Source organism: Typopeltis vanoorti, chromosome 22 (assembly GCF_054136105.1).
Source record: "Typopeltis vanoorti isolate ZY-2024b chromosome 22, IOZ_Tvanoo_1.0, whole genome shotgun sequence".
Lineage (NCBI taxonomy): Eukaryota > Metazoa > Arthropoda > Arachnida > Uropygi > Thelyphonidae > Typopeltis > Typopeltis vanoorti.
Genome location: NC_143570.1, coordinates 97,288,819 through 97,309,721, shown reverse-complemented (window position 1 = coordinate 97,309,721; position 20,903 = coordinate 97,288,819). Strand labels below are relative to the sequence as shown.

At 36.5% G+C, this 20,903-nt stretch overlaps 1 protein-coding gene across 1 annotated transcript in view; it reads left to right on the top strand.

Annotated features, from left to right (window-relative positions):
* LOC150094582 (voltage-dependent calcium channel subunit alpha-2/delta-3-like) overlaps positions 1-20,903 on the top strand; it is a 1,537,934-nt gene that overhangs the window by 1,135,192 nt on the left and 381,839 nt on the right. Inside the window, exon 24 of the mRNA XM_090412095.1 lies at positions 8,651-8,730. Coding sequence (XP_090268221.1) covers positions 8,651-8,730 — 80 coding nt within the window. The remainder of the gene's footprint in view (positions 1-8,650; positions 8,731-20,903) is intronic.

Genomic DNA, 20,903 nt, shown 5'->3' with positions numbered 1-20,903 from the left:
TCATGTCGGATCCAAAGTATAGATTAAGAACAAGTAGGATCCAACAATATTAAATTTCCAGTTTTTTTTTCCCTTGATCTTTCACACATTCTGAAAGATTTTGTTCACCACTATCCTATAAACCAGGGGTCTTCAACCTTTCAAACAGTGCTGGCTGCATTGAAAATATCAATGAAGCCTGCAGGCCACAAAGCTATACTGCAGCATTTAGAATTGTAAGATGCTTTCCAGATTCACAAGGAACGCTGTGCATTTGATACTTTACATAAAATCCTATAAAAATAAACAAACTCAGCTTTAAGAGCGTAGGTAGGAGTCGGGTTCATGATAAGTAAATACAATCAATACTTGAAAAAAGATAATTTAATGAAGAAAACATTTATTTTTTACAATGTCAATGGACATCTTGGCAATGTTTTACATTGACCAGCTTTTCAATGTTGAAAGTCACTATGCGCAGAGTATTCTAGAGATGTTGGTCCGTAATCTGATTGCTTGTCTTGAACTTCACATGCTTCATTCTGGAAAAGAACTGTTCACATAAGTATGTGCTTCCTAACAAAGTGCATATCTTCAAATCATGCCGGCAAAGATTAGGGAATGCGTCCTCAGAAATGCAGTCTTTGTAAAATATAAGCAAGGGTACATTGAATAATTTTTCTCTCAAAGAAGAGTTGGTTTGGAATTCAAACAGCTCCATTTATACTGAGCCTGGCATTTCGGCAGTATTGACACTGAAAATAAATCTAAAGAAGACTGTTGGTTACAAAAATCATTAAAGCTTTCTTTGAACTCACTTTGCAACGCAGCTAATTTTGTAGCATATTCATCAAGAGACGAACAGTTGGACTCAGTGAGATGCTGAAAATGAGTTAAGTCTTTTTTTGTGAGTTGTGCCTCCCAAAGTTTGAGCTTGGCCACAAAAACTTTGAAGTGATCAAACAGAGTGTGCACCAGTTGATCTTTGGATTGTAGCAGCGTATTTAGATCATTCATATGCAACAAGATGTCGGTCACAAAGGCAAAGTCTGTCATCCACTTCGGATCATTAAATTCCGCAATCGGATTCCCCTTGGTTTGCATGTACTGCTGTATTATGCTCCTTAAGTCAAAGACTCTTTTAAGAACCATCCCTCTGCTCAACCAATGCACATCACTATAATAAACCACATCGGCATGATCTGCTTCGCGCTCTTGTGTCAAAAACTCTTGGAATTGACGATGATTCAATCCTCTTGCCCTAATAATGTTGATGACAGTCACAATAACTTTCATGACATTCTCAAATCCAATACTTTTCGCACACAAATTCTCCTCATGGATTAAACAGTGGTAATGGACAAAATCTTTTCCTTCTAGTTCCAGTTCTTTCTGTAGCAGCACAACAAACCCTTCATTCTTTCCCACCATAGCAAGAGCACCATCAGTCACCACACCCTCAAAACGCTGGAGCGTTTTCTTGGCGGCTTCAGAAACATCAGTGCCTTTCGCTGTTCCCTTCATAGGTATAAGCGCTAGCAGTTCTTCTGTCACATTGAATTGTTGACAGTGCCACAGACAAAGATAGCTAGTTGTGCTGTATCCTTCACATCTGTGCTCTCATCTAAAGCAAGTGAATATGACATAAATTTGGACAACCGTTTCTTTAAAGTTTCTTCAATGTCATTGGCAAGTTCTTCGACACATCGTGTTACAGTTACCCCAGGCAAACTCGGTATTTTAAACACTTGCTTATTATTTGGGCACAGAATATCCCTAGCAGTGATGAGACACTCTTTCACAAACTTGCCATCAAAGAAAGCTTTTGATTTTTTAGCAATTTTTTCAGCTATTACATAACTTACTTTGATGCATGCTTTGCTCTCTTCCCTCTCCCTTTTAAACATACCCTGCTGGCATTTTAAATCAATTTGGAGACAGTTCACTTCGTCCACACAAAGCTGCCCTTGAAGGTGATCCAAATTGGATGAATGCCTTGTCTCATAGTTGTTTTATATTGTATTCTTTTGATACTGACACTGACTCACAATAAATTAAACACACTGGATTATCATCGATTGGTACAAAAAAAAAAAAGAACAAATTGGTCCACTTTTCATTAAAAATCCAACAAGAATCACTTGATTTATGCTTTTTACTCATAGATGCAATAGTGATGAAAGGCGAACCCAAAAAATGATCCAAAATGTAACAGTTATTATCTACTGAATATGTCTTACACTAATGAAAAACGTCTGGCAATATAAAACCACAATAGGCTATGGCAGACATGACGAACCTGCATGTGCTTACACACTGTTCACGACTGACTGTGAATGAGATCCTCTTGTATTTATAGTATTTATATGAAAATAATGAAGTATCGAGAGCCTTCAAGATGTATCTGGAAGGCACTGGACAATGCACTTGAACAAACTACTGCTTCAGCTATCTACCTGCGACATTAGTACTATTGCTTAAGTACCGCTTGGTGCTGGTAGATGGCTGAAGAAGCACGTCTATTTAATATTTAGTTTTATAGGATTTTATGTAAAGTATGAAATGCACAGTTTTCTTGTGAATGTGGAAAACATCTTACAATTCTAAATACCGCAGTATAGCTTAGTGGCCCACGGGCTTCATTGAAATTATTTTTTATTTAATCGCATTTTAATGTTAAGTAGTTATTTTTTTAATTCAAAATGGCTTGTGGGCCACGGCAAAGAGCTCCACATTACAAGTGACCTGTGGGCTATGCGTTGAGACCCCTGCTATAAACCTGACAGCTAGTGCATCACTATCATGTGCATCTTCTCTACCTATTTACTAAGGTTTATTTACCCAAATTCCCTTATCTTGTGCTATCTCCAACTTTCCAAAGTCCTGCTATCATCTTGTATGTTGATCTTTAGTGGAGAAAATACATGTCTAGAGGTAATAACTTACTGACTAAACTTATTTAATTAATTGGATTATTATGCCAATATTTTTTCTTGGTCACCAAAGCATCTTCATAGGTACAAAGAAATACATTAGTCAAGTTCATGCAGACACACCAACAGGAAGACAAACACAGACCGAGTGTATCATATTGAGATATTGAGACCATCAGCTGGGCATTGTATGGGTGTCTTGTTGATGATCTCAATATGATGGTCTACCTTTGGTAAAGTGAAGCAGCCAAATTTGTTAGGATTTGGAGAATGTTGTAGCACTGTTGTAATTCTGCCATAGTAAAAAACAGAGACCCTCAGCAAGATCCCATCACAATACATGTAGAGGGTACCAGTTAAGACTGTAAGATCATTCCTTTCACACTGTTGATTAAAATGTCTTGGTGACCAAGATGAAATATTGGCATAATAATATAATTAGCTGAATAAGTTTAGTTAGTTGATTATTATCTCAAGATGTGTGTTTTCTCCACAAAAGATCTATATTAGTGGTAATCAGCATCAAAGCACCCATACCAAATGGGTGATATCATCTTGGTTAGCTATTTCTGTATCCTGTCCATAGTTTCTTATCCTGTCAAAATCCTCAAGACCACATCACTTATATTTATTTATTTATTTATGTATGTGAATTTACTCCACTGAAGATTGTAAACTTATAAGTGCATTATCATTCATTCTGTGATTTGGCTAATTATTAGGTAGCTTCTTAGGCTTCTGTGGAGTGGAAATATGTTAATCCTTTAAGTCCAATATAAATTCCACATGGAGCCTGTTTGTTGGCAAATTTTATTTAAGCTCCAGCTAGTGTCATGTACAACTGAATTTGTAGTACAGAATATTTGAAAAAAGACTGATAATGGTGAGCAACACAATTCATGTTGTATTATGATGGCTAATTACATAATGAGAAATATTCAACATCTGCATTTATCAGGTTTTTAATGAAAGATCATGATAATATATGATAATACCTTTATTTCTTGTTGCACTGAAGTTGTTATTATTGTTTTTAACATTTCTAATGATTCTTTAAGTGCCCTGATGAAGATGTTGTAGTCAACTTAGGCCATTTTTGTATGCTGCCATAGTACTTGATGTTTTATGTCTGTTGTATGTGATGCTAATTTGATTTGTGTTTTCTAGTATAGATGCTTGGACATTGATTATCACTCGTATTGATGATTAGTGGAGTATACACACCTAGAAATAATAATTACTAGCTAAATTCATTTAGCTAATAAATTCCTGCACCAATGGCCACCAGGGAATCTTCACAAAGAAATACTAAACGCATGCATGCAGACACTAGCAGGACAGTGAACACATAGAGGATGAGTGAGAGGATCCTACAGTCTTAACTAGTGTGCTGTATAGGTGCAGTGATGGAATCTTGCTGAAGGTCACACAATGATAGTCTCTCAGTTTTCTGGTGAAGTGAGACAGCCAAATTTGACAAATGTTGCAATGCTGAAGTATATTCTAGCAGGAGTCTCTGAAATTTATATATACTTCTGTATATATAAATGCTACACCTGCATTCTGTCTCCTGAGCTCTTCATAATCATTACCCTTGTAATTCCACATATATCCTTTTCTCACAGAGGCCTTCACATTTGATTATACATTTCACAATCACTGCCATCTACATTACAAACCAAGTATTTCATTCTACTGCCTCAAACCACTGCACTATTTCCCTCTTGCATCTCTACTTTGTATGGAATTAATTCTTTCTCTATCATCAATAGCTCCCACTCCCTTTTTACCCTTTCTATCCTCACAAAAACATCATACCCTTCCATCTTTATTCCTTTCAGGATGTCATCTTCATCCAGCCATGTCTCACTTATTCCAACAGTTTTTGGGCGAAGTCTCAATTAATACCACCATTTCATTTGCCTTGTTTCTTACACTTCTAGCATTTGTATACAAACACAGCAGTTCATTCCTGGATCTATTGCTAGTTCCAGTGATACCACTCATTTGATGTGATTTCTCCATGCTACTCAAGCCATATGCCTTTCTCCTTATTCATCTTTCATCTTAGAACCCTTTTCAAATCCACCTGTTTTCTCTTGATACCAGGTCATCTCCTTCCTTTCCTGTCTACACATACATTCACATTCCCTTGGAGCTTCCAACTTTCTCATGCTGTGTTCCCCTGTCCACCCTGAACCTCCCCGTTTCCCTGTCCATCTTGGCACACCAGTTCTCTCATTCTGTATACTCATGCCACTCACTTCTTCATTCATAACCACCTCTTCAATCTCTCCTGTCTTACTCTCATGTTCTTCCTCATCACTTCCCACTTGATCAGATTCATTCTCTGCACTCACTTCTCTACCTTCCAGCAGTAGTCTCTCCATGCGACTCACACCAAAACTACTCAAATGCTGTCCTTCACTCTTATACAGTTCACTTTATCCTTCAAACTCATTCCACAAATTAACAAACTGCACTCCTTTCTCCTCACACATTTCTACTAACATATCATTCATAATCCTTGCTCTCCACCTCATCTCACCACTGTCATACCTGGCCAACATGCTTACTACCTTTCCTATCACACTATTCTCTTTTATCAGTCTAAGTTACTTCCTGATATATGTGTTCTTTGTTTGCAGTCAAGTCATTTGAACCTATTACATCTATCAACTCTTTTGCTCGCTTACTTCTCATATGCAATGCTCAATCACTCTACTCATTCTACCTCCAGTAAAACATACCTTGTGCATCCTCCTGTCCAGCACACCTTTATCAACGAATTATCATTATTAACGTTATTATCAACTAATTTGTAAATAAATTTAAACAAAATATTCCACACACTAATAACACTACAAGCATTATTAGTGTGTGGAATATTTTATAGCAACCTTTATAGCAACTCTTGCTCATGAACACACACTTATATACTATTAATTATTTCAAAAAAACTTATCTGGAATGGGAGCCCTCTTTACACACCGCTACTTCTTTCGCGACACAAGCGACCTCTCCAAAATAATTAATGGCTTCAGCACTCAGGGTTCCCAGGCAGTCACCCTACCAAGTACTTTATGGGCTCAGGTTTGCTTAACTTCACTGATCAGACAAGAACTGGTGCTTTCAAACCGATCTGGCTGCTGACTTATCCAAAGCATGAAGTTAGTTTCTGCCTGAACTAAATAATGGTGGAATTCAGAATTACTGCAATTTATAAAACCCAAAAACAAAAATTTCGACATCTTCTGTAGGTACCCCACTCCATCCCACAAAACTGAATTCCTTTCAAATATGTTCATGCCTTATTGCAATACATACCTAATGAAAGTCAAAAGGACTCTTGGATCCAATCCACATTCATCATGACATCAAGAAACATACCAAAATAGTTTGAGCCAAAATCCAGAAACAGGCAGATATTCCCACCCTTCCTTGATCCTGTAAAAGAATGGATGTGCAGTTTCTTGCCAAAAAGCAATTGCATCTCTGGGACAGTATTATTGTTTGCCTAGTGTTATTGTTTGACTTATTTTGTCTTTCTGATTAATTTAGTGACTCATCAGAATAATATTGCCCATGTAAAAGGCATTGACTTTTTTTTTTTCTAATCACAACTATAATGAAAACTAGCCCAAGGCATACAGAGTTGCACTTCTTGACAACCACGTAAATATTAGTTACAAAGATGGCTTCTGTTAATACATTGCACAAAACAAAGACCAATGCATTATCCATTCTCATGTAGAGGTATAAACCAAGCAATATACTAGATGTACTTCCAGAATAAATAGAACATGCCCTTACGAAAATGAGTAAAGGTAAAGCCTCAGGACTTGATCATGTTAATGCTGAAGAAATCCAACAAGGTGGACCGATTATTTTCAAATCCTTGGCTGCCAGATTCATGTGTTACTTCAAAGAAAGAAAGATTTCAGAGGAATGGAAAACCTCAAAAACCATACTTCTCTTCAAAAAAGGGAACAAGGAAGACATAAAAAAACTGTCATCCAATCTATCTACTCTCTCACATATATAAGATCATGAACAGAGTAATACTGAACAGAATCCAAAACACACTCAAAGACAACTCCAGCAGAGAGCAGGCAGGATTCAGAAGAGGCTTCTCCACAATATATCATATCCAGGTCATTTCACAACTAACAGAAAAATGCAGAGAATCCCGAATCCCTCTATTTCCTCTTTATTGATTTTAAAAAAGCATTTGATACCATAGAACACAATGCAGCCATCAGTGCCTTACTGGAAATAAATGTGGCTGGAAATAAACAAGGAAGACATAAAAAACTATCATCCAATCTGTCTACTCTCTCACATATATAAGATCATGAACAGAATCCAAAACACACTCAAAGACAACTCCAGGCAGAATTCAGAAGAGGCTTCTCCACAATAGATCATATCCAGGTCATTTCACAACTAACAGAAAAATGCAGAGAATACCGAATCCCTCTATGTTTCCTCTTTATTGATTTTAAAAAAGCATTTGATACCATAGAACACAATGCAGTCATCAGTGCCTTACTGGAAATAAATGTGGACCCTACTTACATCCACATGATAAAAGAAATTAACAAAAATCAGACCACACAAATAACCCTATTTGGTCAACCTATAAATATAGATATAAAGAGAGGGGTCTGCCAAGGTGATGTGATCTCCCCAAATCTATTTACCAGCACTTTAGAATACATTCTGAAAAAAATAGACCTAAATGGAGGAATAAGCATAGATAGTGAAAAGCTACAAATACTTATGTTTGCCAGTGATCTAGTACTGATATCCCACAACCTAAAAGACCTAGAAGAAATGGGTGAAAAAAGTATACACAAACAGCAGTAAGATAGGCTTAGAAATGAATCTAGAAAAAACAAAATGGATCAAAAACTTCTACATAAGTGACAGTTACCTATGTATTGATAACATCCCTATAGAACAAGTTGGCTCCTACAGTTAAATGAATTAAATTAATAAAACGAGTAACGATTTATCTGAAAAACTAGCAAAAAGAAAAAGCTGCATGGCTATCATTCAACAGACTAAAAGAAACTCTTACTGATCCAAATCTTGACATCTCTGCAAAGGCAGAACTATTTAATAGTGATATTCTTTCACTCACATATGGATCAGAAACATGGAACACAACAAGAAAAGAAGAAGAGACTCTCAGAATAACTCAGCGTGCAATAGAACGCAGGATTTGTAACATCAGCAAAATGGAACATGTTAGAAACACAGAACTAAGAAAGAGATCAGGCATAAAAGATCTGGTAACTGCAGTATATGAAAGCAAAATGAGATGGGCAGGTCACATAGCCAGACTCAAGGATAACAGATGGACATATAGAATACTCAACTGGCAACCAAGAATGAAGAGAAAACCAGGAAGACCACCTACAAGATGGGAAGATCCACTAGTGAAATCTATGGGTATAACATGGAAGAGAGAGGCTCAAGATTGAGATCGTTGGAGGCATCTTTGTGATCTGCACTCATGGAGAAATCCTGAATGAAACACAGGTCCATCAAGGTAATCATGGTAATGTATAGGTATTAAATATCCTACCTGCAAATGGGATGTTCTCCACTTCCTGAAAGTTCCAGTATACATATTATATCTTTATTGCACATGTGAGAATTACCATTCTATTATTAGTTTCATAAATAAATCGGTACTTGGGTGTTATTAGCTAAAATTATTCTATTTTTAGCCTGCATATAGCTCTTCCTGAGCCATATGGTCACTATCAAGTGGTGGGGAAAGTGGAAGTGAAGAGAAAGGAAGAAAATTGTAAGTTTGTGTAGTTTCCTTAAGGATATAAAATTTTATATACTTGTTTTCTGTGCATAAAATAATCATTAAGATGTTAACTTCAGTTTCATTTTATTTAGCTCATATTCCCTTAATGTGTGACGATTAATTAAAAATTCATGCTACTTTAGAAACCATTTATAGCATTAGTGATTGTTACTGAATCTCCATTGAACTCCATTAAAGGTTTATTTCAGTTGATTAGTACTGAATTTTCATATAGCCTGATTATGCATAAAGGGTTTGATGACATTTCACAACCAGTGTTTATGAGCGCTCGTGATTACTGGATTTAATTCAAAACAAACCACAAAAAAAATTATTAAATTTCATTTCTGACATTGTGATTATACAGATTACCATTTACCATATCCCTTTATGTTTTCTTTGTTTTATTCTGTACATTTCTCATAATTTTGTTTAATGGAATGAAAACGGCATAAATAAATAATTAAATACAAGTTTAATTAGTTCCAATATTTAATCTCTATCACAGAATCATCTTCTGCAATGCAACATAAAAATTTTAATAACATATAAAATAAGTACAAGATGTTAGTCTAGAAACCTAAAGTCCTCACAGATGGGTGCTGTACCCTTGGCTTTTGTGTGGTAGATCATGTGTTATACAAGACAACGTGTGACTCTAAGGCAGTGGTTCTCAAAGGGTGAGCCAGGGCGCACTGGTGCACCCTAGAAGATTTCTGGGTGTGCCCTGTGGTATTCCAGAGAAATATGTGTCCAGATATAAAAAGAAATATAGTTACTCTATTATACCTTTTCATTACGGATATACTGCTCTTTTTGTCAACACATCATTATTATGTTAATTAACAGCGGTTTTTCTTGCAAAGAGAACAAGAATATGGTTTATTCTTGCTGTGTATATTACTTATTTTCAGATAAATGCACCCAAATAAAATGGATAGATTTCTCAAAAAGAAGCATGATATTGAAGAATCAGATTCTGGAAGTGAGCAAAAGTTTAAGTGCAAGTAAGAAAGCAAAATCACAACCTACTCGCAAATATAATGAAAGTTTTTTAAGCTTTGGTTTCACTTGGACTGGAAGTGAAGATCATCCTTTGCCGCTATGTTTAGTATGTGGATGTAAAATGGCAAATGAATCACTGCTTCCTAGTAAACATTTTTTTACAAGTAAATGTTTACTAGTAAATTTATCTTGTAAATGTTTACTAGTAAACATTTGCAAGATAAATCTGTAAATTTTTTCAAGAGATTGTCTGAACAGCAAACGAAAGCAGCAAATTCTTTTAAAAATATAATGACTGTTTCTGATAAAGCTCAAATGCTTCTTATCAAGTCTCAGAACTGATAGCAAAAAATATGAAAGATCATATTTTAGGTGACTCACTCATTTTGTCTGCATGCAAAAAAATGGTCATGACAATGGTAGGAAATGAAGCAGCAATGAAAATAAGCAAGATCCCTCTGTCCAACGATACAGTTCACAGGTGTATTATAGAAATGTCTTCTGATATCGAGAAAAATGTATGCAGTAATAAATTACAGTATTCAAATTTTGCATTGCAAGTTGATGAGTCAACAGACATTACCAACAAGGCGCAACTCTTAGCATTCGTCCGTTTTATTAATGAAGATCAAATAGTAAATCAGTTTCTTTTTTGCAAAGAATTAAGTGTGTCTACAAAAGGTGAGGATGTTTTAAACATTTTGAATAGCTATCTTGATAAATGGCAGTTAACATGGAAGTCTTGTGTAGGTATTTGTACAGATGGAGCCCCGTCCATGGTAGACTGTGTTAAGGGCCTTACATCTTTTGTAAAAAAACAAAATGAGAATGTTATCGTAACTCACTGCTTTCTTCATAGGGAGGCCTTGATGGCAAAAACATTAAGAGAAGTTTTAGATCAAGTTGTTCAGATGGTAAACTTTATTAAAACAAGACCTGTCAAATCGTGTTTATTTGAAAAACTTTGTATCGATATGGATTCACAACACAAACGGCTGCTTTTACACACTGAGGTGAGGTGGCTGTCAAGGGGGAAAATACTTACCCATGTACACGAGCTATGATAAGAACTTCTTGCATTTTTTGAAGAGATGAAACAATTCCATTTTTGTAACCTCCTTCGGTGCGAATTTTGGATTGCCAGGTTACAGTATTTGGCCGATATATTTCAGCAGCTCAATATTTTGAATACTAGCATGCAAGGGAAAGAAGAAAATATTCTCACATCCACTGACAAAATGAAAGCATTTCAGAGAAAACTACAGATTTGGAAAAGAAAAGCTGTTGAAGGTAATTTGGAAATGTTTCCATTTGTAAGTAACACTTGCATAAATGAAACACTTCCAATAATAGTTGAACATTTAAAAAGTTTAGAAGAAAAATTGAGTTCTTATTTTCCATCACTTAACACTGAACAATACGATTGGATTAGAAACCCATTTATGGAAACTTCAAATGATTTTGGTTTAACATTAACAGAAGAAGAAGAAGAAGAACTGGCAGCTATATCCACTGATCGTGGATTGATAATTAAACATAAGGAATTGTCTCTTGAAGCCTTTTGGATTTCTATAAAAGAACAATATGTGTCAATATCTAAAAAAAGCTTTGAACATTTTACTACAATTTTCAACATCATATTTATGTGAATTAGGATTTTCTACCCTCACCACAATTAAGCGTAAAAAGAGAGGAACTCTTCAGTGTATCGACGAGGAAATGAGAGTTTGCCTTTCAAATATATGCCCAAACATTGAAGCAATCGCTAGGACACATCAGGCTCATGTTTCTCATAAACACAAGAATGAACAAACTTAAGGTATGTTTCATTTTATTTTATTTTTATCGCATTATTTTTTTCCTGTGATATTTGACTTAATTATTATAACATATTTCTCAGAAATTTGTATATAGTGCGCCTACAATTATTTGTAGGATTTTAAATGCGCCCCGACTTCAAAAAGTTTGAGAACCACTGCTCTAAGACAAAGAAGCAAGAAACAGAGAACATGAAATATGCTGTGTCCTTTATTTCCATAAAAATTGTTGCAGCGATTTATGTTGAAGTTTCTAGAACAAAAACTAGTGTGGAACCAGAATGGAAATTCCAGAATGTAAATTAGTACTAATGTACTAATGAAATTAATTTATTTTTATTTTTTAATGTGGTTTCCACTCATGAAAGGTTGTAAGCCTATAGTATATTAGTACCATGAGTGGGCTAAGGATTTTTTATTAATTTTTATTGATTTTAAAATTAATTTTTTGAATTTTTATTTATTTTTACATAGTCTGTAAACCCTGCTCTAGAGCCAAAACATTAAACTTTTTCAAGCTACTTCAAGCCTTCAAATTTTTCCCCAGTGCTGCAATTGGTTAGTGCACGCATGACACTTATAAGACAGTGCTTGTGAGTTATGCCAGGGTTGTGAGTTTGAGTCTCACCTGGGTAAATAGTTTTAGAGCACCTGTGTAGCTCAGTGGAAGTCGTGTGTACCATCCACAGCACTAAATCTCCCAAAGAGAGATCATCATAAGTTCAGTTCTAGTTTCCAATTAGAGAAACTTTTACTAAGCCTTATTTGTAGCTGTTGCTCAGTTGGCAGACCGGTGGGCTGTTGAGGATCATTATGGTTATCCATAGGTCACTGGTTTGAGTCCAGCTCAAATGAAAGTTTCTTTTAAGCACTTCCATAGGGCAATTGGAAGAACTATGGTATGTTGTAATTCTTCCAATTGGAAGAACTAGTATGCTGTACCCTTTGATTGGAAAAGCCTAAGTTTGATTCTCGTCATGATGAGAGGAATCTTTATATGTTTTTTTTTTTTTTTCAATTGAAGGTGAATTAGCTGATCTCATACAGTGGCAGCAGGGTTTTTCATCCCACATACAGACAAACTGGCCTTGAGAACACATGCAATTTACAGATAAAAATACTAGTTGTGGTGGTGGTGGTGGTGGGCAGCAGATGGTTGTGTGTATTTGATGAAGGTTGTGGTGGCTCGGTGTAGTTGGTGGATTAAGTGGTGGAGCCGGAGAGTTGTAGAGTAGGTGTCCCCCTCAATGAGTCTTTGAACTCCTTGGAGGTGTCACGGAATAATAATAATAATAATAAGCAGGACAGTAGTATCACATTGGGTATTACCTAAAAAAACTAAAGGTTTTATTTTTCATTGATGTTGTAAAGTCCTTCATTATCAAAATATATGTTGGCATATCCAATAACAAATCTAGTAGTAAGACTTATATATTGGCTTTTCATAACTATATTTTTTAAGGAAATTACAACATAGACTAATATATTCATCAAAATAAATTTAATTAATACTTCCAATATGTCATTTAAGGGAGAAAAAGCAGCCTATCTAAGACATTTGATTTGAGCATAGTCAAATTGCCATCATCAGGGAACACAACATAATATGATGTGTGCATACAGGCACTCCACTAAGTAATGAGGCTGAACCATATTGAACAACATGAAGGAGTGATGACAAGGGGCCATCCCTGGAAGTTATGAAAGGAAACTGTGAGCAAGAGGGTGAGGAGTGGTTTCTTTGCATTGAGGGTGGTTGAACCATGGAATGCATTGCCTGATAGAGTGGTGAGAGCAAGAACAGTCAATGAGTTTAATTAGTGGTATGATAGACTTTGTGTTTCCTAAGAGGGACCTCCCACGATGAGTCTTGATAGACTTTGTATTTCCTAGGAAGGACCTCCTGCGATGAGTCTTTTGACTCCTTGGAGGCCTGAATAATAATAATAATATCACCTGAGATCAGAGATCTAAATAGTACCTGCTAGTGAGCTAACATGGGCATTTTTGGCTGTTAGGCTGAAGTGCAGAGGATGAGCGCTTTCCAAATTTGGAGTAGTTTCATGAAACCACATTTGCTGAGGTTTGGATAGTTGTTTTAGGCAGAAGCAGACTCAAGAAAAAGTCTTTCATATTTATATTTACTGCAATGGAGTAGAATGGCCTTCTTCCAGTTTATTCTTGGGCAGGTGTCAAAAGCACAGTCAGCAAGTCCCAAGTGGCTGTAGTGCTGAAAATGGATATAGTCCTTATGTTCAGCAATTAACTACAATAATAAATCTTGAATTTATTATTGTAATATTATTTGTTTTGTTTTCACTATAACTGTGTTTTATTTAATCTTAGGTCTTAGATCAAGGCTGCGTTTTCTCCCTTAAAGATATTGCTTATGGGAGGAAGTGCATCTGTTTAGCAAGGTGAGACGTCTAGCCTTATGACATCTCTCCTTCTCGGATGTGTACAGTATCCTTGTAAATGTGGAATTTAGCATTTTTAATAGACAAGGACAGACCACTTTGGTAACAGGAAATGAGCCTAAAAAGTCTGATTTTAATAAAAACCTAAAAGCAGACTAGCATGCCATTCCTTGGATGAAGTAGCCTGGCTTTCTTCCACCATTTCATTAGGTGGAAGAAAGCCAGGCTATTACATAGATCCCATTTCAAATCACAGTCTATTCTTTGAAGTAGCTTTTGTTCTGTAGAACCCCCAGATTAACTGCAATAGAACTGATGGTTTAATCCTATTCAAATTTTGATTAAATACCCTATCCTACCATGAGCAGTAACCACAGACGATTATTGCAGACAATACTATTGTTGCCCTTCATACACGTGGCTGTCGTTATTTTTGAGATCATTTCATTTTCAGTCTTCACTGAATGTTAGTCTCTAAGGTGCCTCAGGACTTGCTACCTTGAGCTGGTAAGATATCACTGTGTAAATAATTAATTTAGTTAGTAAATTATTTATTTCCATTCCAGTTCCACAGAGATTTTATTCTAGAAACTTCAACCTGAATCTATGAAGGTTTACCGTTCACCAATAGTACGTAAAGGTTAGAGTTGATGGGTATGCTGCAACTCTGGTTCAGTAGTTTTATGGTATGAAACATGCCTATTATCTATATGAGTTTGAAAGGTCTTTATGTCAGATTGGTCAACTGGATTCAGGATTGGCTGTCTGATAGGTATCAGAGAGTTGTGTATGGTGGAGCAGTTTCCAGGAGGCAGAGGGTTACAAGTGGGGTCCCACAGGGCTCAGTACTAGGACCTATATTGTTTAACCTTTATATCAATGACATAGCCAGTGGATTGCAGGGGGATATTCAGTTGTTTGCGGATGATGCGAAGCTTGGAAGGATTATTAGTAATAGTGCAGATGTGGTAGCCCTGCAAGAGGATTTAAATAAGCTAGATAGATGGGCAAATGAATGGGGGTGTCAGTTTAATGCAGCAAAATGTAAGGTCTTGAGGTTTGGGAAACATCGATGGGATGCTGCATACTCTATGGGAGGAGTTATACTGGAGGAAGTAGGGGAGACAAGAGATCTGGGGTTGATGATTGATAGAAACCTGAAGTTTAGGGGACATATTGCAAAGGTGGTGAAGGTAACACAGAGGATTGCTGCTATTATGAGAAGGACACTGACCTGCAGAGATAAGAGGGTTATCATTCCGTTGTATAAGTCTCTGATCAGACCACACTTGGACTATTGTTCTCAGATTTGGTCCCCAGGATTTGAAGGGGATAAATTAACTGTGGAAAGGATACAAAGACGGATGACAAAGATGGTTTCAGGACTGTACAAGGATAGTTATGAGGATCGGCTGAGAGAATGTGGACTGCAGAGTTTGGTGGATAGAAGGAGGAGAGGTGATATGATTGAGACTTTTAAACTGTTGAGAGGTGGTTACAGGGTTGACACTGGGGAGTTCTTTCGCTTGGTTGATCAGCGGGAAGGAGTGATGACAAGAGGCCATCCCTGGAAGTTACGAAAGGAAACTGTGAGCAAGAGGGTAAGGAGTGGTTTCTTTGTGTGGAGGGTGGTTGAGCCGTGGAATGCATTGCCTGATGGAGTGGTGGAAGCGAGAACGGTCAGTGGGTTTAAGGAGTGGTATGATAAACTTTGTGTTTCTCAGGGGGGGACCTCCCCTCGATGAGTCTTGACAGACTTTGTCTTAGAAAGGACCTCCCTCGATGAGTCTTTTGACTCCTTGGAGGCCTGAATAATAATAATAATAATAATAATAATTTCTACTCAAGATTCAAGAGACTGGAGAATGTAGATAAAGTACCTAAATTTCATCCCATAATTTCATGCAAAAATGAAAAATAGATGACTAGGAAGCTAAAGTTAATGGATATTGAGTTATCTAATTGTCATCTGCATATTTGGGATAATAATTCCCAATAATTTGGGAATAATTTCAGTATTCAGTAACTTTCAGGTCTTCTAGCCTCATTTCTGACCACCAAATTGTCATGTTAGATGCTCAAATCTTTTGAACTTTCCTCTTAAGTTCCTTTTAAGAGAGACAGAAGCAGTGTCAGGATGGTTCTGTTGTTCACTCTCTGCCAAGAAGGATACTACTTTCATTTGACCAGCATGGTATGTAGATTTTTCTCAATGCTCTCAGGATGTGTTTTTTTTGTCAGATGCCGTGAGAAGTTTAGTGAATCTTTTATAGTTATCAACTGTAAATGGAATTGTGTTGATTTCAGTGAATTCAGTAAATTGCCAATTTGCTTTTCTGATATTCCTTTGGATATTGGGAAACTGTTTATTCTGAGGATTATAAGTCCTACAGCAAGGTGTTGGCTGTGGGGAAAAGGAGGAAGAAATTAATAGGTTGAGGTGAGAGGGGTTCCTTCCATATTAGTGGTAGTAAAATAGAGATCACAGGTTGTCTCTGATCTCCTTCAGATTTAAAGGTTTTGGGTTGCTTACTGTCATAGAAAAGATGGAGGCTGTTTGCTGACATCCAGTCTGTCAACTGCAAGCCTAGGTTGTCATCATTATTGTATCCCCATAATGTATTGTGTGAATTTAAATCTCCAAGGATGATTCCAGGATGGGCTGGCTGAAGAACTGCAAGGCTTGGACAGTTAAGTAGAGGAGCTTATAAACATTGTAGTTGAGAAGCTGTTCACCCAGATACCGCTGAAAAGGTCACTTTGTGCATGATCCAGTGATTCTTTCCAAATTTTTGCATAGATTGCCAGACCATATCTTTCATCAAGCTTATCAGTGAGAAGAATGTAGCCAGGAATGATAATATTTCCTTATGGGACGTGGTGAGTTCCTTGTAGAGCAACAATGTCTACTTTCTGCCTGGTAAGGATGTTATTTAGTACCTCTGATTTTGAGCTAGTTAATCCTTTGATATTCCCATTCTTAGGTAATACACTTCAGGATGAAATGATTATACACGTTGTATCATATTGATGGTACTAGAGAGGGAATTGAGGGCTGATGGTGGATAGAGATTTGAAATTCAGAGAACATATTGCAAGAGTTGGCAAAATATCTCAGAGGATCACTTGGATGCTGAAGAACATATTGACAAGTAAAGATAGGGAGGTTATTCTCCCTCTTTATAAAGCTATGATTCAGCCAAATGTCGACTACTATGCACTGATATAAGATTGATTAATACAGAAGAAATTTTTTAATAAATGGGGAGCAGGGAGAAAACAACTGGACACACTTGGAAGTTATCTGAGTGCGTTTAGTAAGGACATGCAGACTCGGTTCTTTACTTAGAGAGTGGTGAATGAGTGGAATGGATTTCCAGAGGTGGTTGTGAGCACCTCAACAGTGAATAGGTTTAAAGAGATGCATGATAGGTATTGTGTTAATGATTAGAGTAAATCTTCCCCGATAAGTCTTTTGACTCCATGGAGTGTAAATATAATGATAATATTCAACTGGAGGATAGTGTAACAATGCCTGATGTTCTTGTTTGGTTGTGTTCATTTTTAAAGTGACTGAAATGATTTTAAGACTGTATTAGCCTTTCCGAATTTAGCCCTCTACCTAAGTTATGGGCATGAACCTTGTTGAACCAGGAGACGTTTGAGCTGATATGTCTACTGTGATACTGTGCATTCATTTCTTGTAATTGGGATGCCATAGTTGGCATTTGGACCCCAAAATAGGGTTATTAATCAGAAGTTGCTGCCTTATAGCCTGGGGGAGGGCAGTGCAGGCTATCATCAGTCCCAGAAACAGAGGCCATTACTGTCATGGAGTAGTTGCCTGTGCTGCCACAACTTACCTGATGGACAATTGCTGTGGTTGATCTTCAGGTACTTCCCCTGTGGCATGCTTATTTAATCGCAGCATAGAATGCCATATCATATTGTCGTCTTAGGGTTCTGTGGTGTTTTGGGTTGAGAGGCTTTGCCAAAGGCCGCTCCACCACCCTTGATGGCAATGCTGCTGGTCCAGGCTGCTTATTCATCAGGTTAGCCTTCTTATCTCACAGCTGCCTTCCATATCTGGGAGAGGGTGATCTACTATCTGCCACCTCTTGATCCATCCAGTTGTGGTCAGCTATTGCAACCAGATTGTTTCAGGTAATTCCATCTTAGTTGCTGCTAGTTGTTAAGTTTTTAGTGATTATCGCATTACAGCGAAAACCATTTAGTAATAGGGATTATATTAAATAATCATGGTTAGAATGTATTTTCTCATTGATGGTTTTTCAAAAAATGAAAAAACACATTCAGTGCATTAAGAATATGCTGGATATTCAAAAAAAAAAAAAAAAGATGTGGGCACACAATAAAATTTTTCATAAACTTATCAGCAGTTTTAATTTTGGCACACTGTGTAGGTTGTGAAAGACAGTACTTTCTTCTTATCGATAATTACACAATTGCCTGTTACAGCTTCATTGCATTTCCATCTTGCAATTGGTCTCTCTTTCTCTCTCTCTCTCTCAAATATACAGTATATATACAAATCCTCTTCTTTTGCTGATCAGTATCTTTTCATCCTACATAAATACTCTTTTTATTTCTTTCTCTATAATTCTTGATCTTTTCATTTCAACTATAAAATATCTTCATTTTTTACAGTTGTGTACATCCTCCAGTTGTTCTTAAAATTCTAATTTCTCCTTCCTGCATTATTGTTATTCTTTACTTTCTTGTTGTTGTTCTTCCTTAATTTAAACCTGTTGCAATGATGTTTACTGCTGTCCATCTTTACACCATTTTTCATGGTCTTACAACTGCTCTTCTAGATTATTGGTTTTAATTTTTCTGTTTATCTAATTATGCTATCTTTTTTTGCATTCTTTCATGATTTTGCTATTCTTTTTTTTTTTCTATCCATTTATTGATTGTAAGACACTTTCTATGTATTTCTTCATTGTTTTACCTTACAAAATTGTGTTCTTCCCACAATTTTCTTATGAGTTTTTATTTCTGTTGTAGCAGTGTTGAAATGTTTGAACTTAACTATTTTAGCACTTATTTGTGCAGTACTCAGATAAGTATTCACATGTGTTATTCAGATAAGTCTTTATTTTAATAAATATTTGCAATATTACTAATCACTATTGATGGTATTTTCCCTATTGTAGACGGTGTGTTTATTTGTGAATCTTATTATGCAGTATGGTTTAAAAAGCATTCTACATGGCTCCAATACATATGAGAAAAGTGGTGACCAAGACTGGAAAGATTACATACTTCATATCATGATGAGGCTAAGGATATGAAGGTGATGGTGGAGAGATAGTTGATTTTCAGAGGGTATACTGCAGAAGCTGGTATATATACATCAGCTCAAAGGATTACTTGTTGAATAACACACTAATAAGTAAAGTTAAGGAGGTTATTATCCTTCTGGATTTATAAGGCCATGATTCAGCAACATCTTGACTACTGTGCACAGATTTGGTGACCTTGGTTTCTTGGGGATCAGGAGGTGGCAGAGAATATTCATATATGAGGGACTTCCAGAAAGTAAGTTCCAATGGTCAAAGAAACAAAAATATATTTACAAAAAAACTTTATTGGAAATTAAAGTAGACATCTTTTACTACTTTTCTGCATAATTTCTGCCATTGTTCAGGCACTTATCATAAGTGCCTGAACAATGGCATCAAGAGTTGTATACCTTCGTCATAGAAGATTGCCACCTGTGATGCAACCATGTATTGACTGCTTTTTTGACCTCGTTGTCATCTTGAAACTGCCAGCCACCAAGGAAAGATTTCAGATGTTTGAACAGGGGAAATATGCTTGGTCAGGACTATATGGGGGATGATGGAATTGTTCCCAGCCGAAGGTGGCAAGAAGTTGTTGTGTTACGGCTGCTCATTGCGTGTTCTCCATAAACCTCAATAAATAATTTGCCGATGAATTTCAGCTGCTTTAGCATTCCTTACATTCAAGAAATGGATAACTGACCTAATTTCACATGTGGCAGGTGATTCAATTTTACATGCAGCGAGCAATTCAATTTTCTTAGACATAAACACACACCAAGAAGCGTACACACCACGAGAATGTCTGAAAATGACACCAATGATTTGCTAAGGAATCAGCAAACTCAGCATGCATGTGCAGCATTGCGATCGCAGTGCTGCAGTGAAATTATTTAAAAATGGAATTTATTTTCTGGACATCCCTCGTTCAAGTGACCAAGCTGATGATAATGGAATGCTCGTTCTGAGTGTAGATTGAAGGTCTGTAAGTTGCAGAGTTTAGTTGTCAGATGGAAGTGAGGAGGACATGATACAAACTTTTACATTATTAATGGGATTCTTTAATATTGAGAGAAAATAAATCTTTCAATGCATAACCAGTAGGGAAAGAACAAGGGGTCACTCCTTGAAGTTGTGTATGAGTGTAGTTAGTAAAGGTATGTGCAGACTAAATTTTTTTCTTGGAGAGTGGAATGAATTTCTGGAGGTAGTTGTGAGTGCCCTCAGAGTTAATGAATTTAGGAGAGATATGATAGCTTTTGTGTGAATTATGGGTATAGTGGGTCTCCAACAACAAGTCTTTGACTCCTTGGAGATACCCATGTAATATAATAATAATAACTTCAGATGCATGTCTAATTAGATGTTTATATACTTGTCTTAAGATCCAATCTTTTTGTACACCAATTTATCATGTGGTAATCTATCAAACGTTTTCTTTGTGTTTGATAGATGACCAAGAATATTATTATTATTATTTGACACCTCCAGGGAGTCCAAGGACCCATCGAGGGAGGGCACCTGCTCTACAACTCCGTCTCCACCATTCAATCACCAACTGACCGCAACTACACCAAAGCCATCTACTGCCGACCACCACTGGTATTTCCACAGAAAAA